The sequence below is a fragment of the Haematobia irritans genome, chromosome 3, assembly GCF_050003625.1.
Source record: "Haematobia irritans isolate KBUSLIRL chromosome 3, ASM5000362v1, whole genome shotgun sequence".
Classification (NCBI taxonomy): Eukaryota; Metazoa; Arthropoda; class Insecta; order Diptera; family Muscidae; genus Haematobia; species Haematobia irritans.
In genome coordinates, this window is record NC_134399.1 from 123,332,963 (window position 1) to 123,359,423 (window position 26,461).

Sequence of the window (26,461 nt, forward strand, 5' to 3'; positions counted from 1 at the left end):
TGACAACATTTTCTATAGAAATAAAATTTTAGCAACATTTTCTATAGAAATAAAATTTTGACAAAATTTTCAATAGAAATAAAATTTTGGAACATATATAAAAATAAAATTTTGCAAAATTGCCTATAGCAATAAAATTTTGACAAAATTTTTTATAGAAATCAAATTTTGACAAAATTTTTAAAATTTTAACAAAATTTTCTGTAGAAATAAAATTTTAACGAAATTTTCTATAGAAATAAAATTTTGACAACATTTTCTATAGAAATAAACTTTTGACAAAACTTTCTATAGAAATAAAATTTTAACGAAATTTTCTGTAGAAATAAAATTTTAACGAATTAAATTTAAATTTTTAATAGAAATAAAATTTTGGCAACATTTTCTATTGAAATAAAATTTTGACAACATTTTCTATAGAAATAAAATTTTGGCAACATTTTCTATAGAAATAAAATTTTGACAAAATTTTCCGTAGAAATAAAATTTTAACGAAATTCTCTGTAGAAATAAAATTTTAACGAAATTTTCTATAGAAATAAAATTTTGACAAAATTTTCTATAGAAATAAAATTTTAACAAAATTTTCTGTATAAATAAAATTTTAACGAAATGATCTACAGAAAATAAAATTTTAACAAAATCTACTATAGAAATAAAATTTTAACAAAATCTTTTATAGATATAAAATTGTAACGAAATTTTCCGTAGAAATAAAATTGTAACGAAATTTTCTGTAGAAATAAAATTTTAACGAAATTTTCTATAGAAATAAAATTTTGACAACATTTTCTATAGAAATACGATTTCGACATTTTCTATAGAAATAAAATTTTGACAAAATTTTCCATAGAAATAAAATTTTAACAAAATTTTCTGTAGAAATAAAATGTTAACAAAATTTTCTATAGAAATAAAATTTTAACAACATTTTCTATAGAAATAAAATGTTGACAAAATCTTCTATAGAAATAAAATTTTGACAAAATTTTCTGTGGACATAAAATTTTAACGAAATTTTCTGTAGAAATAAAATTTTAACGAAATTCTCTATAGAAATAAAATTTTGACAACATTTTCTATAGAAATAACATTTTGACGAAATTTTCTGTCAAAATAAAATTTTAACAAAATCTTCTATAGAAACAAAATTTTAACAAAATCTTGTATAGAAATAAAATTTTGACAAAATTTTCTGTAGAAATAAAATTTTAACGAAATTTTCTGTAGAAATAAAATTTTGACAAAATCTTCTATAGAAATAAAATGTTAACGAAATTTTCTGTAGAAATAAAATTTTAACAAAATCTTCTATAGAAATAAAATTTTAACAAAATCTTGTATAGAAATAAAATTTTGACAAAGTTTTCTGTAGAAATAAAATTTTAACGAAATTTTCTGTAGAAATAAAATTTTGACAAAATCTTCTATAGATATAAAATTTTAACGAAATTTTCTGTAGAAATAAAATTTTAACGAAATTTTCTATAGAAATAAAATTTTGACAAAATTTTCTATAGAAATAAAATTTTGACAACATTTTCTATAGAAATAAAATTTTGACAAAATTTCCTATAGATATAAAATTTTGACAAAATTTTCTTCGCGAGCCACCAAAGTGCAATGGTTAACATGCCCGCCTTGCATACACAGGTTCGTGGGTTCAAACCCAGTTTCGACCAAACACCAAAAAGTTTTTCAGCGGTGGATTATACCCTCGCAGTAATGCTGGTGACATTTCTGAGTGTTTTAAAAGCTTCTCTAAGTTGTTTCACCGCAATGTGGAACGCCGTTCTTAATTTTGACAAAATTTTCTATAGAATAAATTTTGAAAAAATGTTCTATAGATATAAAATGTGGCAAAATTTTCTATAGAATTAATATTGTCTATAGAAAAAAAATCAAGAACCAAAAAAGGATTTCACACCTCTAAAATTCCTAAAAGCTCCTAAATGCCATCAAAAACATTTTGTATGTTGTAATGCCTTGATTGAAGAAAAATCAAATCAATTTATGTTTTCTGTTTGTTTCCACCGAAATAAAACATCTTTTAGTGTAAATCCCTTTTTCTGCTGTTTTAGCAGATTTTTCTGTGGTGTCTAGAAACAAATATCTTTTTGTGTACTACCTTTTGTCCTTCGAATATCAAGAATATTCCATTCAAGATTAAAACATCGCATTGACCATCGCCATATATAATTTTTGAACCCAAATTTATGAATACCAATAAATTTTCCACAAAATTTCTAATGAAGATTTTTTTGTTTGTACAAAGTTTTTTTTTATTCCGCATATCCTAAATAAAATTAACCTAAAATATACTTAATATTATATATAAAAAGGCATCAGTGGATGTTTAAATAACTCTTTTGCTGATATTTGTGTAACCAATACCCACACACGTCAGTAGAACTTTTTGTGCTCCTGCCAAAGCATCGTCATCATCTTCATTTTCAGGATTTTCCAATTTAAAGGTAATGGAAAAGAAATCACGTAAATGTTGTAAAAAATGTACCGTATAGGATGAAAGAGGTCCTGTAAGAAAATTAAACAATTTAAATTTTTATTGAAGTTTTATTTAGGAAAATGCAATCGATTGTTCACGTTTCCTCCCATAAATTTCATATGCATCTCAATAATGCTGTGCTAACGAAAACACGCCAAACATTTCTTATGGATATCAAAATGTTTGCTTAAGGTGCATCTTTGTAAATTCTTGCTAATAATTCAGTTTTATCGTGTATTTCATATGGAAGCAAAATGTACACAATCGATAATTTTCCGCTAGTAATACCAGTACATTTCTCATGACTAGCAAAAGCTGTATACCGTTTTTATTAATTTAATCACATTTTATTTGTATTCACACACAAGATTTGAGGTTTCAATTTTTTAGAATACTTTGTGATTTAGAATGGTTTAATTTACTTTAAAAATATATATTTTCTTGTAGGCTGTCAGCAAAAACTCGTAAAAGAGACTAATTATTTAGAAGTTAAATAGGTTGTGTTTTTTCATCCAGGCAAACGCTGTATCGATAGGCCAGAATTACCTACTAAACCGATTTCATTTCAACTAGCAAATATGTGGACATGGCACAAGACATCATGTCCGTGAAGTTAAAGTTAACTTTATCTTAGCGGAGACAAAAACCGAGCTATGTTCACTTTGTACAAAAGTTCAGCTAAATAATGAACATAGCTCAATTAGGTAGGAAGGAAAAATGAATATTAAATAATTTTTAATGCGAAACATCCTGTAGATAAATTAAGCTAAAGCAATTTAATAGAAATATGTATAAAGTGCTGGAAAAAATACAAAGATTTATTGACAATAAATCTTCTTCTCGGGGAGAGCTGTCTCCACCACTACTTGGTATATCCCCCCCATGCCGATTTTTGGCACAGTGGCCCAAATACTAAAATCGGCCCAAAATCTGAATTTCAACTTAAGACCGAAATTTCTCAAAAACTGTTAACCAATTGAATAATCTCATTTCAGGTTCGTATTCTACTCGGGGAGAGCTGTCTCCACCACTACTTGGTATATCCCCCCATGCCGATTTTTGGCACAGTGACCTAAATTCTAAATTTTAGCTTTCAGTTTTATAGTCCAATTTTCGCTGACTATGTGGGATTTTCAATAAATCTTTGTATTTTTTCCAGCACTTTATACATATTTCTATTAAATTGCTTTAGCTTCGTTTACCTACAGGATGTTTCGCATTAAAAATTAATAATTTTATTTAATATTCATTTTTCCTTCCTACGTAATTGAGCTATGTTCATTATTTAGCTGAACTTTTGTACAAAGTGAACATAGCTCGGTTTTTGTCTCCGCTAAGATAAAGTTAACTTTAACTTCACGGACATCAAGACATCAATAGTACTTGTAAAAAAGTTATTTGGAATTCCCATGTACATATATCAAATTTACGAAATTTCCGTTTATACAACTTAAATGTATACCATAATTCAACGTTTATTCCTCGGCTTTTGAATATTGCGAGGTGAATATAGTCGTGAAAACAGCGTGAAATTAGATATTTCAAAGTACTCATCTGAGAAAGTCCATGTTTCCACAAAGCAACGTATATCACACTTCATTATATTTTGGTCTGTGGCGACATGAAGATGATGGGCTTGTAAACTTTGTATATTTTGGTAAAACAATTTTATTTCATGTTCAACGTTTGTATTGTGGTTTAAAGCGATCAACTTTGTTGTCCGCAATCTATCGAACTCAATATTCGTGGATCCGTGTCGGAAAATGATCTGGGTGGCATCTATGCCCTCAAGAGGAAACATCGGGGGATCGGTCTATATGGTCTATTAAATTCCCAGCAAATCGGATGAAAATTGTGGTTTCCATGCCGTTAAGAAGTTAAATCGGGAGCTCAGTCTATATGGGCGCGCTGAATGAAAACATGGACCGATATATACCAAATTTGGCGCAGCTCTTTATAAAACTAAAATTCCTCTGGTTTTAAAATTTCAACAGAATTGATTGAAAATTGTGCCTTCTATGTTCTCAAGAAGTCAAATCGGGAGATCTGTCTATGTGGGCGCTATACCAAAACATGGACCGATATATACCAAATTTAGCAGAATACTTAACCGACTTAAAGTACCCACAATTAGTAAAAACAGGGAATCAGTTTATAAGGGGGCTATGTCGAAACATTGACCGATATAGCCCATCTTCGAACTGCTTAGAGACAAAAAACGAGTTTGTGCATAAATTCAGCAAGATAGCTTTCTTATTAAAAGCTGTAGCGTGATTACAAAAGATATCCAGGCAAATGGACGGACATCGTTATATCGTCTTAGAAATTTTTCCCGATCAAGAATATATACACCTTTTAAAGCGGGAAGCATTTCTATGTGTCACAAACGGTATGGCAAACTTATTATACCCCCATCACCATCCTATGGTGGTGGGTATAAAAAGTTAGAAAATGTGAATAAGTTATCACCATAACTTTTTATCATTGTCGATGGGAGAATTGTAAGGGTTGTAACGACACCAAGCAAATATGGCCCCATTTAAACTTAAACCGCACACGAGATATGCTAGTGTTCTCGAGACGCCAGATATCACTCCTGATATCTGCTATAACGGGTCGCTGCCTGATAGGCGATTTTGCAAAAACTATTGGTGCGAAGTATAATGACTATTGTATGAGCTGTCATGATGCGGAGGAAAAGGAATCAATAAAACACCTCTTGTGTGAGTGTCCTGCATTTTGTGTAAAGCGTAAGCAAATTTTAGAAAACGTTAACTCAAGCAGTCTGCTAATGTTTTTGGAACAATCTGGTTGGTTCAACAGAAGAAAATAATCGAGAAGTTTCAACGGTTAAAACTAGAAGTGCCCATATGTAATAGGTACTTTTTGTTAATGTGGTATCACAATGGACTGAATAGTCTAAGTGAGCCTGAATCTTAATCGGGCTGTCACTTTAACCTAACCTAACCTATCATTGTTGTTGGATATTCGCCGTTGTTAACTTTAATAGTCTCTATCGCAAAGTTTATTTCCTATTCAAATTTTTTATAGATCAGTTTAGACCTACTATATATTTGTCATTCAAAGTTACGAATGACATCAAAGCCATGCGATGGTTTTTTAGAAAATCGTCTTACCCAAAAAATGGAATTAAATCGAGAACATTTTCGTACGATGGTATGGTGAATTCAACCGAAGTCGTAGACGAATTTTGTGAAGTTCATACAAAATCAGTTGTTGTACCGGAAACCAATTATGCTGTGAGCCAACTGAAATTGCAAGATAAGCCAGAAAATAAACAGCAGTCGAGAGGTCGTTTTTCCGACACATGAAGAAGCGGTTGGCGCATCCAGAATGCATGTTTTGGAGATACCTCATTCAGAGTGACAAAAGTCCTTCGACAATTGGTTGAAACACATGCAAACGTGCATAGATCTTAATAGGGAATATTTTGAAAAATGATAAAGCGATGTTGTTTTGGTTCTCTACTCCCGAAATATAAAAGACAACCCTCAATCACTTAGTTCGCTACGCATCTCTTAACTTGATCAATTGCATATACCACCAATCTAACTTGGAGTGCCTAAATTTGCTCAATTTGATTCAGTTTTAGATATAGTTTCCTTATGTATCTTTATATCACTGCAGATTTCGTTGAAGTTTCGAATCAAATTTAGACATGCTACATGACTACATAGGCTAACCATTATAAAAAGTCCACTTTGAGGCAAATTGAAAATCGTGAAAAATCAAATAGACGATTTTCATCCAAAAGTATATGAACCTTCTTTCACACTCACCTGTCATAAATTTCGATACATTTTTCTGACCCAAAGTCATGAATAATGCCACCAACCATTGATATGCAGAATCAACACAACCACCACGATAAATTTCATCCAAGAGACGTAATGCAGCTTCCTTTCCCATATCTTCAGGAATCGAAGGATCCTTGTTTGTGTCATCTTTGGTATGTGAATTAACTTCGGCGGCAAAAACCACATCATCGGTTGTCTCCGCCAAAAGACATATACCAAACCCGGGGGAATTGCCAGACATTTTGCCACGATTTTGATCAGTGTAAATGTATACATCGGGTAGAAATTTCAACATAACGCCTTTAGCCGTCTCCACAGTACGGTTGGCCATAGCAGGTGATACTTTGCAGGCATATACAGTGCCTCGTATACGTTTTACCATACCCTGTTGTGTAAACTGTAATGATCGTAATGTTTTACGCACGGGACATTTAAACACCACTTCTCCGCCACCCAAAGGTGCAACACCACGTTTAACTATTTTCAATTCCAATCCATCGTCGACCACTAAGAAACGTTTTAGCACCGACAATGCCGCACCTTTCATGTGATCCACCGAAGGGGAATCTTTACTATTAGTAATACCTCTGAGTGTTACATTTAGAGGCATTTTACAGAATGGACCCAAGGCTATCAAGGCGTCCAAATAGTAGCCAATACTGCGTTGACAACTACAGTCATGGTGCAACTGGCCACCATGCAAAAGCCCTGGCACAAACATAACCGATGTTCCAGCAGGATTCAATTCAATTTTAGTACCATTTGTCAATTTATCCAACAGACGTATTAGGCCAATTTCATATTCTCTCAAACCGGGATTTGCTTCATCTTCTGAACGTATCTGGGTGATTTTCACTGGCTTTCCACTCAATACGGATAGGATTAAACGCTGTTTGAGGAAATTACTTCCACGATATATAAGACAATTACCTTCTTGGGCTACGGGAGGCATTATGGGTACGTTTTTACAAAAATCTTTTCACGGAATGATTTCAAATCTCTGCTTGATGCTTGCTTACTATGCACGTGTAGTTTAAAGGTATATGGCTGTGTGTGTCAATTGTTTAGAAGAATGGGAGAAATGTCAAAACAAAAAGAGGCTAAAATGTTTTCTCTTGTTAAAAGAGAGAGCACAATTAAAACAACAGATGGCAGTACCATCGTATGGAAAGAATCAAATTTGCAGATACTCACACCTAAGGATAAATTGGACGATATTTCCCGGTAATGGATAAAATCAATTATTTTTGATAGATTTTCTTTATCAGTCAATGATGAATGATTTTTTACTATTTGGTAGAACTCTTAATGTTTTGGTAGATTTTTCCAAATCTTCCTCTCCAACTAAGAGGTACTTCAGATTTCTATATAGCTATAAAATTTTTAAAACAATCTCTATAGAAATAAAGTATTGACAAAATGTTTCTATAAAAACAAAATTAGGACAAAATTTTCTATAGAAATAAAATTTTGAGAAAATTTTCTATAGAAATACAATTTTAAGAAAATTTTTTGTAGAAATAACATTTTGAGAAAATTTTCTATAGAAATAGAAATTTCAAACATTTTTCTATCGAGATAAAATTTGGACAAAATTTCCTATAGAAATAAAATTTTGACAAATTTTTCTATAGAAATAAAATTTGGACAAAATTTTCTATAGAAATAAAATTTTTACAACAGTTTCTATAGTAATAAAATTTTAACAACAGTTTCTATAGAAATAATATTTAAAAAGAAAAATTCTATAGAAATAAAATTTAAAAAAAAAATCGATGGAAATAAAATTTTGACAAATTTTCGAAAGAAATAAAATTTTGACAAAATTTTCGAAAGAAATAAAATTTTGACAAAATTTTCCATAGAAATTTTTAGCAAGAGGTGCATACCGGCCTTAAGTCGCCGGCAGAGAATGAAGCCGACCCATTTTTGTCAGCGGCGGCTGAAACAAAATTTTTGCGTCCGGCGGCGCTTGACGGCTAAGCCGATATAAATTTGTCTATTCGGCGGCGGATAATTAATTTGAAGTTATCTGAATGGTAATCAACCAATCTTACAATCAAATTTATATTTTACTTAAATTTTTTGAGTAAATTTTTTGTAAAATTATTATACAGCTCGATTAGTTTTGGGTGAAAGGTTCATCATTTTGGGCAAAAATACAACCATTATTAATATTTTTTCTGATTTATTTCAACATTTTCGATTAATTGGCCACTAAATTAGAGTTGAGATAAGTTGACCTATTCTACGGAGGCTAAAATCGCCGGTGGCAAAAATTGAGTGTGCTGAACAATAATTGTAAAAAAAATGTCTATAGAAATAAAATTTTGAGAAAAATTTCTATAGAAATAAAATTTTAGGAAAATTTTCTATAGAAATAAAATTTTGAGCAAATTTTCTATAGAAATAAAATTCTGAAAAATTTTTTCTATCGAGATAAATTTTATACAAAATTTTCTATAGAAATAAAATGTTGACAAAATTTTCTATAGAAATACAATTTTGAAACCATTTTGTATAGAAATAAAATTTTGACAAAATTTTGTATAGAAATAAAATTTTGGCAAAATTTTCTATAGAAATAAAATTTTGACAAAATTTTCTATAGAAATAAAATTTATACAAAATTTTCTATAGAAATAAAATGTTGACAAAATTTTCTATAGAAATAAAATTTTCATTCGTTTTGTTTGTTATTGTTGGTTTCTCTTCAATTATTATTGTTGTTTTTGATTTTAGCTTAAAACCATGCATTGACTAAACTACAAGTGTAGCTTAACTAACAGAGGAAAAATATGCTTGTCAAATTTATTTGGGCAAAGCCCTATAGACTGCAAGATGGTTGGATGTACAGCTGTTTCGGAATTACCACATTCCTCATCAGCATCGTCTACTTGCAGTCTATAGGGCTTTGCCCAAATAAATTTGACAAGCATACTTTTCCTCTGTTGGTTAAGTTACACTTGTAGTTTAGTCAATGCATGGTTTTAAGCTGAAATCAAAAACAACATTAATGAAATAAAATTTTGACAAGATTTTCTATAGAAATAACATTTTGACAAAATTTTCTATAGAAATAAAATTTTGACAAAATTTTCTATAGAAATAAAACTGGGACAAAATTTTCTATAGAAATAAAATTTTGACTAAATTTGCTGTAGAAATAAAATGTTGACCAAAATTTCTATAGAAATAAAATTTTGCTTACAATTGAGGAGTTTTCTTCAAAATAACTGAGTTTTTAATCTAAACTAATTCAATACATTTCTATAAAAATTTATGCACGGAAAGAAGAAAATAAAAACTTTATGGTCAATTTTTTTATGTAATTAATCTCAAAGTGTTTCGGATACCTTTAATTATATCTTTTAAAGGACAATTGGCAAAGAATAAATTTCTATCGACTCGGCTGCCGCTGTCAGAAAAGGGTCGGTTAATATTCAGCTGGCCGTCAAGCCGACGGCGGCAAAAATTGAGTGTGTTGAGCAATAATTCTACGCATTGTACTTCATTAAATGTGCAGGTCCAATCAGATTTTAATATCATGAAAGTGTAGAATTTAAAGATATATATGAATATTTAAAAGCTGCGGAAAACTGGAGCATAGGAACCAGTCCTGTATTAGATTTGTCAGTGGCAATTTGTACCGATTTTCCGTAGAAGTTCTGCTGATAGAATGAAACCGGTCCATTTTATCAGCAGCGGCTGACACTCAATTTTTGCCACTTGTGGCTTGATGTTTGAGCCGACACAAATATATCTAATCGGTGCTTTTTATTTACCAATAAAACATCAAGTTCGCATATCCACTTCTAGGGGAATGTGAATCAATTCCAATATCATGGTATTCTACTTTCCATATTCACCGGTATTTTCGTGAAATTTATTCACTAGCACTACACTGAAAAAAAGCTTACCCGGTTCAAAAAATTTTGTCTATATCCTAAAAACCCGTAGTGAATTATCGGTGATTTTGAGCAATATAGCTGACTACAGAAATATTCAAAAATTGCCGTGGAAATCAGGACATCGACTTAATCTGCGGCAGCGTGATTTTCAGAGGCTTAGAAAATTTAATTCAGAGTTTGTAAAAAAAATATCTACATCGCCAAATTCAGGCAAATTGGGTTAAAATTGCGACTTGAATTAGTGTCGGTTCATTTTCAATAAATCGCCGAAGTGTGCAAAACGCGACACAGTTTCAGGTTTTCACATCTTCATCAAATATTTATGTTGGGCATAAGTTTATTAGAAAGAGGCTTTCATATATTATTATCCTGTTTTTATTAATATGTTTCGTTTTATTTCATAAATCTATACATTTTTTATTGTTGTTTTTTTTGTGTTTCTTTTTAATTATATTATATATTAAGCGGTAAAAAATAATCACAATTGTTGTTGTTTTCATTAGGTTTTGTAAGTAAATGAGAATATAACAAAAAAAAAATAAAATAATCATAAAAACTAAAAAATATGTATAAAAACTAAATCAAAAATTATAATGTTTAACATAAATAATATGTATGTGTATAGCATCTGCATGATATGAACAATATAATAAAAAATAACACCTTAAACTTAAAAGAAATACGTAAGTAATAATGTTTTTTTTTCGTCTGCAAGGATTGCTTGGCTTTGGTACAAACACCTATCATTTTTTTTCTTTCGATTTAAAACAAAAAAGTTATTTATATATTAACACCTTTAAATCCACTGGAAGGATATTAAAAATAGAAAAATAGAAACAAAATATCCTTAATAATGATAAATCGAACAAACAATAAAAATAAAATAATTCACAGATTTAATTTCTTTTTCATTAAAGTTTTGTTTTCTCTCTTATACATAACTATGTATGTCCTAAAGTATTGTTGTTGTTGCAGTGGTTATGAAAATATGTATGTCACGGTTTTTGTGATTTGGCATTGTTTGGCGATTATTTAAAGTCTTCATCTTCCACAATCTCAAAATCACTTTCATCCGAGGAATCCATATTGGTGGATAAAACTCTTTTGGGTGGTATAACCATTGGTCCTCCCGCTGTACCACTTGTACCCAAAACATTCTGCACCAGACCAGATACCAAAGCTGGTATCAGCTTAGAGCTATTGCTGAATAAAGCTTGAGATTGTGCCTTCACGGCCATCGAGATCATTTCTGAGGCCATATCTTCTTGTGTGCGCCCATCTCCGGCATACTGAGAAGAATTTATTGATTTCGCCGAGCTACTGGCTCCATCTACTTGTGTATGATCGGGAAACTGCAGTCCCTTGGACAGACTTTCCTCCGACGAGGATGATGAAAGTGAAGAGTCACGTTTAAAGTGGCCCTTTTTAAATTCAATGGCATCACCATGTTGTGGATATTTCACTGCTGGTCCTTCTAAATTAGTACTTTTCTTGGTGCCTATTGAAGGATTTACAACAGGCATGAGATCATCTTGATCTTCATCTGTAGAATTTTCATCGATTTCTGGTATGGGATCGGGTATTAATAATTCTGATGGTACTTCATCGCTTTTGTCTTCATCATTTTCACCATCTTCTGTGGGCAGGGTAAGGGAGGCCAAATCACTGGCTCTTTCCAAAAGGAACATATTGGTCTCATTCACTTCAGGCAAAAATTCATCATCCATTTCAGTATCACCATAAATTTTCTCCGGCCAATCAGCAATTTCTGGAAAAATTGAAATGAAATAATTTGTGTCTAAGTAAAGATAATTTAAAGCACTTACCAATTCGCTCATTTTTCATTATTTTAAAATTATATTTGGTTGAGATGACCATAGCTATAATTAGACCAGCCACCACAGCCATAGAACCTGTCACAAAATGACCCACAAAAGCCAATGTTCCAAGAACACCACTAGCAATTGCACTAAACATTGCTGGTCGCGTTTGACGCCACTCTAATAGACGTTGTTGGATTTGCTGTAAATGCTTTTGCAGTTCAGGAGGAGTTTGAATGCTTATATTCAGGCGGGTTTTGTAAAACCAAAAACCGAATATAAATAAAAATAATAGACCCAAGGGACGTATGTGTAACCTGAAAAAAAAACGAGAAAATTGAAAATGATTACTTATTTTAAAGATAAATTACCTAAATAAAAAGATATGTCATGTAATCACGGTTGCCACTTGAGTAATAAAAAAATTATAGAATTATAGAAACTCTTACCAAAAAAAAAAAAACAAACAAACAAATGTTGTTTTGCAAAATTTTTTTATACAGAAAATTTTGTCAAATTTTTATTTCTACAGTAAATTTGGTCAAAATTTTATTTCTATAGAAAATTTTGTCAAAATTTTATTTCTATAGACAATTTTGTCAAAATCTTATTTCTTTAGAAAATTTTGTTAACATTTTATTTCTATAGAAAATTTTGTCAAAATTTTATTTCTATAGACAATTTTGTCAAAATTTTATTTCTATAGAAAATTTTGTCAAAATTTTATTTCTATAGAATATTTTTGTAAAAATTTTTTTCTATAGAATATTTTTGTAAATTTTTTTTTCTATAGAATATTTTTGTCAAAATGTTGTTTCTATAGAAAATTTTGTTTCAATAGAAAATTTTATCAAAAGTTTATTTCTATAGAAAATTTTGTCACCATTTTATTTCTATAGAAAATTTTGTCAACATTTTATTCCTATAGAAAATTTTGTCAAAATTTTATTTCAATAGAATATTTTTGTCAAAATTTTATTTCTATAGACAATTTTGTCAAAATCTTATTTCTTTAGAAAATTTTGTTAACATTTTATTTCTATAGAAAATTTTGTCAAAATTTTATTTCTATAGACAATTTTGTCAACATTTTATTTCTATAGAAAATTTTGTCAAAATTTTATTTCTATAGAATATTTTTGTCAAAATTTTATTTCTATAGAAAATTTTGTCAAAATTTTATTTCTATAGACAATTTTGTCAAAATTCTATTTCTATAGAAAATTTTGTCAAATTTTTTTTCTATAGACAATTTTGTCAAAATCTTATTTCTTTAGAAAATTTTGTTAACATTTTATTTCTATAGAAAATTTTGTCAAAATTTTATTTCTATAGACAATTTTGTCAAAATTTTATTTCTATAGAATATTTTTGTAAATTTTTTTTTCTATAGATTAATTTTTTGTAAAATTTTTTTTTCTATAGAATATTTTTGTCAAAAAGTTGTTTCTATAGAAAATTTTGTTAAAATTTTGTTTCAATAGAAAATTTTATCAAAATTTTATTTCTATAAATTTATTTCTATCGAAAATTTTGTCAACATTTTATTTCTATAGAAAATTTTTTCAAATTTTTATTTCTATAGAATATTTTTGTCAAAATTTTATTTCTATAGAAAATTTTGTCAAAATTTTATTTCTATAGAAAATTTTGTCAAAATTTTATTTCTATAGAAAATTTTGTCAAAATTTTATTTCAATAGAAAATGTTGTCAAAATTTTATTTAAATATCAAAATTTTATTTCTATAAACAATTTTTACAAAATTTTAATTCTATAGAAAATTTTGTTAAAATGTTATTTCTATATAAATTTTGTAAGTTGTAAGTTATATGAAAAGATGATGTACAGTGGGAGAAAAGATGATTCAATTTGTAAGAGGAAATTTCCCAAATGTTTTCTCCATAGGAGTTAGCATAAAGGGCCCAAAATTGAGTTATCTCTCCCAGCCAGATCTATACTAAAGGCTGTGGAAAGGTTCATTCGCCCGAACCGAAACATGTACAGTCCAGGCGTGTATAGATTTGTATCTGGCGTTTTCTTTTCAATGGCTCTATTAACCATGTTCCTTAATCTATATCTGTCCATAAAGCTCGAAAAATAATTGTATAATTACACTGAAAAAAATATTGTCGTGAGGTCAAAGATTTCATGTCTTTAAAATACGAATGCAAATTTTGCTTAGCATAGAAGACGCATTTCTCTACTATAAAGTTTTTTTCCTTGACCAAAGGTCGATAAACTTTTCAATGAAGTCGTATTGTCCTTATAATTAAGTGATTTGATTTAAAAATGGATATCATAACATGAAAGAAAAAATGTTTGGGCTAAGGTCAACTTGACTTTAATAATTTAGAAAAAATCTTTAAATTTAATGAAATTGTCTTTAAATTTGTTGTCTTTTTGCATCTTAACTAAAAAGCAAAAAATCGTTCAAATATAGGACATGTTTTTCAACACTTTATTTTAAAGACGTTTTTTACTTGAAACAAAGCATAATTTCTACTAGAAGTCGAGTCTTAATTTGGAAAATAAAGTCGTCGTTAACTTGTTTTTAAAGGACTTTGATAGCATATGAAGAAAAAAAGCTGAAAAAGCGAAAAATTAAAATTTGCTTCCTAGAAGCAAGTACACAAAACCCGATTTTAAAAGAGAATTGTGTCTTAAAAGTATCCTTACTTGTATTCTCCGCTTCTTTGGCTCGGAATCAATACCAAATTGTTTAAAGTAAAGACAAAATCTTTGGAACCGGGTATGCTTTTTTTTCAGTGTAGATATAATGCATTTGGACGTCAATTGCCTGTTTCGGTATCAGGTTAACATGTAATATAATATAAATTTTGTCAAATTGGTATGTCTATAGAAAGTTCGTGAAGTACCTCTTAGTTGAAGAGGAATATTTTGAAAAATCTAACAAACAGTAAAAATTCTACCATTTTTGGTAGAATTCTACCAACTATGACCGTGGATGTAATACATATGTTAAAGATCTCAAACTTGACAAAAATTTTTCTATCCGTAGTTTTTCTATAAACTGAGAACAATTTGCCTCACTTCAAACGATTTACGCGATAGTATTACACACTTAAACACATGTGTCAACGTTTATTGCAAAAGCTATTAATCTTTTTATTCAAATATTTACATTAACACGCTAATGTCCCATTTTTGTTAGCTGATGAAATATGGGGTTATCACACAAAAAACAAGAAAACAAACCAATAAATCCAGTACCAGCTGTAGTCTCTTTTGCAGTTTTTTTTTTTTTGTAGACCAAGTACTTTTTGGACCACTCTCGCATCCTAGTTTTGAGTATATAAAACCTTGATTTAAGAAAAACAGCAGCCCGCCTTAAAATGTATAGATTTTGAAAAAAGATCCTGTTTTGCTTGGCATTAATAACAAATTCTTTAAACTAAAGTTAAAATCTTGGATCCAAGTCCACTTTTTGGATATATATGATTAGTAGCCCAGCAAAAAAAGAGCTTCCAAAAAAGTAGTATAGATCCCAAACTTGTGATCCGAATGTAGTGCAAACTTGGATCATCTCCAATGAATTTTAATTGGGCATGGGGTGGAAGTACTTCGTTTTCCGTTGCATTTCTTTAGATGTGCCTTGAAGTTTATTTGAATGAAAAACTTAAAAAAAAATTAAAAATCTAAAATTTTCACCAATTTCACTTTTCATTTTGATCAATATTTTTATTATACTTTTATATTCCAATTATCTAATTTTTACAATGTGAATAACTTTTTCGCTCTAACCAGGGGTTGAACCTGGGTTTGTTGGCACCATAACAGAACGCCTTAGTAAACTCAGCCACAAACGTAATTGATCACGAAGCATCGAAACCTTAATTAAAAAGTTTTTGGTAGGATCGTAACATTGCGATAGGATCGTAACATTGTTCTTTATTAGTGACATATGAGTGAAAAAAATATCAAATATGTTTTCTAAAGATTGTTTTTTTTTTTTATGTTGTACATGGTTTTTATTTTGTTATTTTTGGGCGTCTATTTTTTAGGAATATATTTTTCCCGTTTTAACACAATAAAAAATTGAAAATTCTTGTAATTTGCAAAATCTTCTCAAAAGAACTTCCAATAAAATGAAAAAGTCGAGAGACACAGGTTCAAATCCCCAATTTTTAAATTTTAAAATTTTTAAATTTAATTAAATTTTTTGTTATTGTTTTTTTTTTTTGTTTTTTACTCTTTTCTTATCCAAAATTAACAATTTGATTTTAAACCGGCAAATACCGTATTTTCGAAGACTGTCTTGTTTTTTTTTGCAGGAAGGTTATTTATGAACCGATTGAGCAAAGATTTGAACTAGAAATTTAAAGAAAATTCTGTAGTTTGAAGGAAAAAAAAAAATGGAGTTCAAAATTGCAAGAATACCTTAGTGTCATATGAAGTTCAACATGGGCACATTTGTAGTAAAATTTACAAATTCAAAGAAATAATGAACAATTTTGTGAGAAGTAGGAATTAAGTAAATCTTTATGCTTAATTTGTGTATAATTTTTTTTTTTAAAGTTAAATTGGGTTTAGTGAAATAGAGGGTTTATTATGATATTACTACCGCTTTTTATTAATACCAAAATCCTTAAACTAAAGTCAAAATCTTGGACCCAAAACCACTTTTGTTGGTTTTTATATGATTGGCAGGTTATTTATTGATCGATTGAGCACAAATTTGAACAATGGTATTTTAAACAAATTTTCGGTAGGGCTCCGATTTTCGCCCTTCTAAATATAATGTTTGAGCTTATGTGTATAGAGAGATGAAGTCTGGAGAGATGGAATTCACTCTTACCAACCTCTGGAGTGATAGGGAATAGGCCTCTGGAATTTACTTCCCACCAGCAAGGACTATAACAAAAGGGAAAGGAGATCAACCATGGAATGTTTTGCCAAACATAATATCTCAGGGAACAGTTATTATGGGCAAGTGAACCACAAAGACAAAAAAGGAATATTAGGGTTCGATTCGTACAGGTTTATTGAGTCTGTTCTATGCTCACCGTTGAAGTATAAAAAGCAAGTGCTCAAATTCTAATTCAATGACCACGAAATATCTTAGTACTAAATTCATAATTCACAAGTGTATCTTAATGTTATTTCAATTATTCAAATGGTATCGTAAAACTACAACATTTCCACATAAGAGTAATGGCTTATAAGTCTAAACTCATAAGTTTGGACAATAATGCAACACTTATCTTATTTTTATTATACGATATTCAATTTCTAATATTGATTTCGCTCAATAATATTAAAATGGTTTTGAAATAAAAATAAATTTTTAAAATGTAATTTTTATTTTCATTATTATTATTACTTTTATTTTTAATTTTGCACTAAACTTCCTGTGTTATCATATATACTCGTATTTCAATCAATAACAAATTCATAAAATTCAAAAAATTGAAAAAAAAAAACCAAGAGTATGCCCACTCGACCAGACATGGTCGATGATTTTGTTAACATTACTGCGAAGAATCGCTAATTGCTCTCAAGGTTTCACCCTCCACTCGAAATTACCATTTGGAGGCGAGTGTATGATGACTGTTGGTTATAGTTTTGAACAAAAACAAAAGTAATCGTCTTAGCAAAAATGAGGAAAACGAATAAAAACAGCCTAAACAGCTGGCAATAATAGAACACCAGCGTTAAAAAAACATGTGGCGGAGTCCGCTAACAATCAGGTTGATTCATCTACAAGTCTATGAGGAACCGTGTAGTGGAAGTATTTTGTTCTTTGGAATAATTTAAAAGCGACCATATGAATATGCTAATTTAAAATTTATGTAATAGAGTAATAAAAATTGTAAATAAAAAAGAAAGACAATTAAATATAAATCCAATTAATTTTATAGCTCATACACATTAGGCTCAAAATCTACTAAAAGTAGATTTGAAATCCCTTTTTTATAAGGCAAATGACATTTGAAATCTGGGTAAAGTGGATTTTGGAAGTATAATGTGAATGAGGTATTAAGTTATTTAGCTTAAGGTGAGATTAGAAAAATAATGGTGTAGTTTTGTTTTAACCCTCCGATGGGTGGTAAGGTCCCTACTATGGACTTTTTGGAGTTTTATTCATACATAATGAATGACTTCCTATTCTAGTACAGCTAGTAATAAACTATGAAGTTTGAGATAATGTAAAATGCAGAGTTATGCACTAATATTAAAAGTCAAAATTTTCCACAGGTCCTTACTACCCATCGGAGGGTTAATATTTTAAATTTAATTAGAATTGTCATTTTTATAAAATAACGTAGAAGACGTATTTTTCCATGACCAAAAGTCGATAATCGTCTGAATGAAGCTGTTTTGTCCTTAGAGCTAGAAGATTCCACATAATAATGTATATGTAAAATAAAATTCTATTAAACTGTAGTCAATTTGTCCTTCAGAATCGGAAACAAATTATCAAAATTATTGAAATCGCTGAGTTTTTTTGTAACTTTACTATATGCATATTTGAATCACTTATTAAAGGAATTTCGTACAAAATTCTAAATGAAAATCATGTTAGTTTTATTAGAACTATGTTATGTTCACTGGCGGACAAAATTGTGGTGAAAATCTTGCACGTGCAAACGCTCCCAATTATATTAATTTGCCCACAAACATACACGGAAAACATTTTACGTGATTTTAAAGATTACACAACCTAAAGCATGCGCATTTTACAAAATATTAAGGACAAATTTCTTTATAATATTTAAATTTTTATTAAAAGAAAATGACCAATCGTTGATTGGAATTATTTTTTATTAAATTTAGAACACACATTTTGGACATTTGCGTCCGTCCCTCCATTAAAGTTATATGTCTTTGAACTTAGGCAAATTTTCCTTAAAGTAAAGAAACACATTTTTGATTTAAAGAAATCGTCCTTAAATTCACTGAAATAATGAATCTTTAGATTTAAGATAAAAAACGCTTCAAATATAGGCTTAGACTTATATTGAGGATTTAGCATCTTTGGTTTAAAGTTTTTCGGAATTAAGAAAACTGTTTTAACTTTGAAGTATCCATTATAATTTGCATCTTTAAACTGACATTTGTTTGTACGTGAATACCCAGCAAAGAACGGTTCGCCAAAAAAGAAGTAAAAGTTGTGCAAAATTGGCACACACTGAAAAAAATTAGCGCGAGGCCAAAGATTTCATGTCCTTAAAATACGAATGCAAATTTTTCTTAGCATAGAAGACGCATTTCTCTAATTCAGTGATTTGACTTAAAAATGGATATCATAACATGAAAGAAAAAATTGTTGGGCTAAGGTCAACTTGACTTTAACAATTCAGAAAAATTCTTTAAAATTAATGAAATTGTCTTTAAATTTGTTGTCTTTTTGCATCTTGACTACAAAGCAAAAAAGTCGTTCAAAAATAGGACATGTTTTTCAACACTTTATTTTAAAGACGTTTCTTACTTGAAACATAGCATAATTTTTACTGGAAGTCAAATCTTAATTTGGAAAATAAAGTTGTCGTTAGCTCGTTTTTAAAGGACTTTGATAGTATATGAAGAAAAAAAGCTGAAACAAGTATATACGGCCGTAAGTTCGGTCAGGCCGAATATTATGTACCCTCCACCATGGATTGTGTAGAAACTTCTACGAAAGACTGTCATCCACAATCGAATTACTTGGGTTGTGGTATCTTAAAACTTCTTTACATCGTTTTCTAAATTGTGAGTTAGTTCATACGTGGTATATATTAGACAAAAAAGATATGTATAGATAAGTCTACAAATAATTACGAATCGATATGGACTTTCTGCACGATACGTACACGGATGAAAAAGACTGTTTTTCATATGTTTGGCTATAAACATTATATGTTTGGAACACAAATTTTTAAACACAATATTTTTGAGTGCAAGCATATAATGTTCATAAACTAGCATAACATGTTTGGGACATATATGTTAATATGTTAGAACATATTATGTTTGGGACATAAAATGTTTGTAAATATAATATGCTTGGATGCAAACATATATTAATTTAGAAATAGCCTATAAACATATATGTGTTTTGTAGCTTGGAGTGCTATTTAACAGGGAGCGATATTGAATTAAGTTGGTGGTTGTTGCTTGTTATTACAAAATTAACATTTTATTTTTCCTTGGGCAATTGATCAGCTACTTCTTTGATCCTTACAAACTGTGTCGTCCGCTGTTCGAATCCCCGTCCGGCAAAAGGTAAAATTAAAATAAAAAAATCATACAATTGAATAATTTCTTCTACAATGTTTGTATTACAGAAAAATGTGCTAAGAACTAAAAATCTCGTGGAAGTGAGAAAGATGTGGGGGAATATACAATTAGGCAGAAACAAAATTTTGAGCATTCAGGTCGAAAACCTATGTTGTTAGCACCTATATTACCTGTTTATTTTCATTATTCATTATGATTGTAAATAAATAAATAAATAAATAAAATTTTGAGCACAATATTGTTTGAGAGAAATTTTTTTAAGCATATAATATTTTTGGGTGCAAAATGCTACCAAACATATTATTTGTTCACATAATAACATATTGTTTTTTGGAAGACAACATTATTGAATTTGGATGCAAAAATACAAAATGTTTGGAACTTAGACTACCCAAACATAAATTGTTTAGACCAATATGCTTTCAAACATATTATATATTGGAAGAGATCAAACATATAAATGTTTGGGCAATACCCAAAAATGTATATGCTTGAAGCAAAATATGTTTGGGAGTATATGTTACAGAAGCGATTTTTTGTGAGCGTGTAGAGAGTCAGAATTAAAATATAGGGGTCGCTTATATGGGGGCTATATAAAGGGTGGTTAAATTGTAAGGGCCGATGTTGAATGTGTACCACACCTAAACGCCAAGTTTTTTTTCCGAATTTTATTTGACATTTCTCTATTTCAGACTTACTCAATTTGAACCATGGAGAGATACATAATCCAACAACGTGTTAAATGGTTCCAAGAAATGGCAACAGTGGATGATCAATTTTCGAAGAAAATCATCTTCAGTGATGAGGCACATTTTCACCTCAGTGGATTCGTCAATAAACAGAATTGCCGCATTTGGGCGAATGAGAATCCAAGAGTGATTGTCTAAAAACCAATGCACCCACAAAGAGTGACTGTTTGGTGCCGTTTATGGGCTGGCGGCATCATCGGGCCATATTTTTTCCAAAATGAGGCCGGTCAGGCAGTTACTGTGAATGGTGTTCGGTATCGTGAGATGATAACGAACTTTTTATAGCCCGAATTGGACGATATGGATGTGGACGATATGTGGTTTCAGCAGGACGGTGCCACTTGCTACACAGCTAACGAAACAATGGCTCTTTTACGCAACAAATTCAATGGCCGTGTTATCTCACGTAATGGCGATGTCAATTGGCCGCCAAGATCATGTGATTTGACACCGTTGGACTTTTTTCTTTGGGGTTATTTGAAAGAAAAGGTGTACGTCGATAAGCCAGCAACAATTCAAGAGCTAAAGGATGAGATAATTCGGCACATTAACGGCATAGAACCTACATTATGCCTCGACGTCATCGAAAATTTGGACCATCGGATGAAGGTGTGCCACCGAGGTCGCGGCGCCCATTGGGCCGACATTTTGTTCCATACATAATTGAGTAATACCAATATATCATAATAAAATAAAATTACAATAATTTCCTAAATAGTTTGTGTTTTATTCAAAATCAACATCGACCCTTGAAATTTTAACCACCCTTTACAATTATGAACTTGATATGGACCAATTTTTGTGTGATTGGGTATCGACTTATCTGAGGGCTATATATAACTATAGACCGATATGGACCTAGTTAGGCATGGTTGTTAACAGCCATATACTAGAACAATGTACCAAATTTCAACTGACTCGGATGAAATTTGCTCTTCCAAGGGGCTCCGGAGTTCAAATCTGGGGATCGGTTTATATGGGGGCTATAACTATGTGATTATGGACTGATATGGACCACTTTTGGCATGGTTGTTAAACATCATATACTACCACCACGTACCAAATTTAAACCAGATCGGATGAATTTTGCTTCTCCAAAAGGCACCAGAGGTCAAATCTGGGGAACGGTTTATATGAGGGCTATATATAATTATGGACAGATGTGGACCAATTTGGTTGTTATGGTTGTTAGAGACCATATACTAACACCATGTACCAAATTTCAGCCGGATCGGATAAAATTTGCTTCTCTTAGAGGACCCGCAAGCCAAATTTGGGGGTCCGTTTATATGGGAGCTATACGTAAAAGTGGACCGATATGGTCCATTTGCAATACCATCCGACCTACATCAATAACAACTACTTGTGCCAAGTTTTAAGTCGATAGCTTGTTTCGTTCGGAAGTTAGCGTGATTTCAACAGACGGACGGACGGACATGCTCAGATCGACTCAGAATTTCACCACGACCCAGAATATATATACTTTATGGGGTCTTAGAGCAATATTTCGATGTGTTACAAACGGAATGACAGAGTTAATATAGCCCCCATCCTATGGTGGAGGGTATAAAAACGAAAAATTAAAATTTGCTTCCTAGAGGCAAGTACACAAACCCCAATTTTAAAAGAGAATTGTGTCTTAAAATATTCTCCGCTTCTTTGGCTCGGAATCAATATTTTCAATATCCAATATTTTCAAAAAAATCGTAATTTTTCTAGAATTTTTCCAAAATTTTTGGATCCAAGTAACCTTATTTTGAGTGTACGTTTTTTCTACACATATAATAAACGTAGCATTGATATATTTGCCATAGTCTGGTGTATATGTATAATGGTGTTACACAGAGGGTCCGATAAGAACCCGTGTGCTTACCTCCCTGATGGGACCTACATTTTTGTCTTATTTTACCTTTTGTCCTCACGAAGAATCGAATCACGGACCACCCGTTATGTAAGCCAACACACTTTCCACTGAGTTATGTAGCTCATTTATTCACCGAGCATTTCTATTTATAGACCAGTATGTAATGCACACACAAGCGGCTTTAAAGCAACTTTGTTAAAAGAAAACAAACAACTTTAGTTGTAGGTTAGGATATGGACTTAATCCTGTCTTTGCAGGATTAACCCCAAGACCATTCTCTCTTTGTATAACATCCCTGATTGCTCTTTGTATAACATCCCTGATTGTGGATGGCAATTTTCCCATGACTGCTAGAGCCACATCATCTGCGTATGCCACCAATTTTATCCTTTCTTTTTCTAGGGAAACCAGAAGGTTGTTTATAGCAACATTCCAAAGAAGAGATAATAGAACTCCTCCTTGGGGAGAACTCCTCACATACCTTTGTATGTTTGCTTGTCTTACTGTAAGTGAAATACGTCTCTTCATTAGAAGTTTGTATAACAGCCTGAGTATACCTGGATCAACATTCATAGTTATCAGTCCATTTAATATCGAGTTCGGATGGACGTTATTGAATGTCCCTTCGATGTCTAGAAACGCCACGATTGTGTATTCAGAGCAAACTTGAATCAACACTAGTTCTAAGATAAATATCTATCATCCTCTCCAGAGTCTTAAGTAGAAATGAGGATAAGCTGATTGGTCGCAAATCCATCGCACTCGAGTGAAAGGCTTTTCCCGCTTTAGGTATGAAAACGACTTTTGTTTCCCTCCACTTTTCTGGAATATATGCTAAGTTTATACATCCTTTATATATAACCGTCAACCAAGGGATAATTCTGTCAGTCACTGTTTGTAACTCCGCCGGAGTAATTCCATCAGGACCGGAGGATTTTAGTTGTAGATATCTGATGTTCCTTTTCTTACAAACGATGTACGAAATAGTGTATTTGGGGCCGAATAAAAACGGAAATAATGTAATTTTACAAATATTCCAAAAATATTAGGGCAATTTCGAAAAGGTCGATTTAGAATGTGTGGCATTGCACAGTACTATGGCAAATTTTTACCACGAAACATTAATATTCACATTTGCGGCGTAAAGAACAGCGTTTGGTATAAACGAATCATCTGTGTGTTAGTCTACATGCTAAGGACCATAATTTCCCAGCAAAAAAAAATGGAAGTGCTTCTAAAGCCGCAACTTTAAAAGCACTTCCAAAAATGTTCTCTCAAAGATGTTCTTTATTTTAAATACTCAAGAAGTTCTTTTATATAAATTTTTTTGTATCTCGCTTTTTTTCAAATTTTTGAAAAGAAATTTAACATTTTTTTGTTTCAAATAAATCCAGAAAAATTGATCATTTCTGAAAATATTTGATTTCAAACGTTTCAGACAAGCGGTAAATCATAAAAAAATATAAAAATTATTTGGCAAATTATTGCAAAATTTTCTAATTTACATTCAAAACACTGAATTCGGATTACACCTTAGGAAGTGCTGCAAATTCAGTGCAACGGCATTTGAAATGGTGGACATCCGTCCTATGACAAGCCCTTGTTAAATTCATCGCTTCTGCGCCAATTTTGCACCACTTCCCGATCCAAAAAGAACATTTTCACCATTTTTTTGGCGACGCTTTTTTGCTGGGTTACAGTGAAACGTGGACACTCTGAAACCCGGACACCTCTCAAAAGTGAACAATTGTCGTGAGACGTTTGTTAAATGACACATTAAAATGAACATCTCATAACTGAACACCTGCCAAATTTGGACAAAATTTAGGCGACCATAGGTGTCCACTTTCGAGATGTTTCTGTGTATATGAGAAACTTGGCTTGATGAAGAGTTTACGGAAACTGCCCCAGATGCAAATAACAGGTACAATGAGCTCCGAAGACAGGAACAATTTTTTGCAAAACATTTTGTGTTATACTATGACAAGTTCCCGGATATTTTTTAATAAACCTGCTCATTTATAAACTTTTTATGCAAACAAAAAATATTTATGTCATTAAAAAAACGAAAAACTCGCATCCGTATTTAATGGATAAATGATTTTTCTACTTCCAAAAATATTTTATTTTAAATGAAAAACAAGTAAGGAAAGTCTAAAGTCGGGCGGGGCCGACTATATTATACCCTTCACCACTTTGTAAGTCCACATTTTCGTTACCATATCAAATCTGTCCAATGTGTTGGATGCTATATGAATCCATACACATATATTCTGTATATCTGAGTAGATCTGTACAGAGTTCTGCAATAGTTATAGATTTTACATTTAAGTCGGCTAATGCACTGAGGTGGAACACAATGTTAGTAAAAAAATATAGGAAACATTTAAATATGAACCAATTTTGAGGCAACTTCGCAAAAGTATATTTATGATTTATCGGTCGATAGATGTGTAATAGAGTAATAGGAAAATTTGAGTCATTTTGATAAGTTTTCGACTTAGCAGTGGCGATTTGATAAGGAAAATGTATCGATATCTGAACCGATTGCAATCAAAATTCACGTGCATAGTTACTATGTTGAATTTACTCCCTGTGCAAAATTGCACGTAAATCGGATTACAACTTTGACCTCTGTGGTCATGTGACGGAAAATCGGGCGAAAGATATATATATGGGATATATAAATCTGAACCGACTTCAACCAAAATAAACACGCATATGCAGAACCTTAATTCTACTGCCTGTGCAAAGTTTCAAGTTCAATTCTACTCCCTCTGCAAAATTTCACGTAAATCAGGGTAGCACGTTTGCCTCTGTGGGAATATTAGTCCAAATCGGGCGAATGATATATATGGGAGCTATATCTAAATCTGAACCGACTTCAACTAAATTTTGCACAATTAACGATACTATAAAACGTACTCCTTGTGCAAAAATTCAAGCAACTCAGGGCAAAACTCTGGCTTTTGAGGCCATATAAATCCAAATCGGACGAAAGATATATATGGCAGCTATATCTAAATCGGAACCGATTTTAACCAAATTAAGCACTCTTAACGATACTATTAAACGTACTTGTTGTGCAAAATTTGAAGCAAATCAGGGCAAAACTCGGGCTTTTGGGGCCATATAAGTCCAAATCGGTCGAAAGATATATATGGGAGCTATATCTAAATCTGAACCGATTTCACCTAAATTTGGCACAATTCACGATACTATTAAACGTACTCCTTGTACAAAATTTTAATCAAATCAGGGCAAAACTCTGGCTTTTGAAGCCATATAAGTCAAAATCGGACGAAAGTTATATAGGGGAGCTATATCTAAATCTGAACCGATTTCAACTAAATTTGGTACAATTAACGATACTATTAAACGTACTCGTTGTGCAAAATTTGAAGCAAATAAGGGCAACTCTCGCTTTTGGGACCATATAAGCCCAAATCGGACGAAAGATATATATGGGAGCTATATATAAATCTGAACCGATTTAGCTGATATTTGGTAGTTTTTACGGGACTGATAAAACATTCAGATGTACAAAATTTGA

General features: G+C 31.0%; 2 protein-coding genes across 3 annotated transcripts in view; both read right to left on the reverse strand.

Moving 5' to 3' along the window:
- Positions 1–2,256: 2,256 nt before the first annotated feature.
- Positions 2,257–7,372, reverse strand: Rtc1 (RNA terminal phosphate cyclase 1). Its single transcript, XM_075302562.1, has 2 exons — positions 6,307–7,372; positions 2,257–2,535 (listed from the first exon to the last, which is right to left on the reverse strand). Exons 1-2 carry the CDS (start codon positions 7,274–7,276, stop codon positions 2,357–2,359), a joined length of 1,149 nt encoding a protein of 382 aa, XP_075158677.1. The 5' UTR covers positions 7,277–7,372; the 3' UTR covers positions 2,257–2,356.
- A 3,215-nt stretch (positions 7,373–10,587) lies between these two features.
- LOC142228212 (uncharacterized) overlaps positions 10,588–26,461 on the reverse strand; it is a 73,117-nt gene continuing 57,243 nt past the window's right edge. For both annotated transcript variants that reach the window (XM_075298578.1, XM_075298579.1), the window contains exons 3-4: positions 12,062–12,372; positions 10,588–12,003 (exon numbers count right to left, since the gene is read on the reverse strand). In XM_075298578.1, coding sequence (XP_075154693.1) covers positions 11,264–12,003; positions 12,062–12,372 — 1,051 coding nt within the window. In that variant the 3' untranslated portion in view covers positions 10,588–11,263. The remainder of the gene's footprint in view (positions 12,004–12,061; positions 12,373–26,461) is intronic.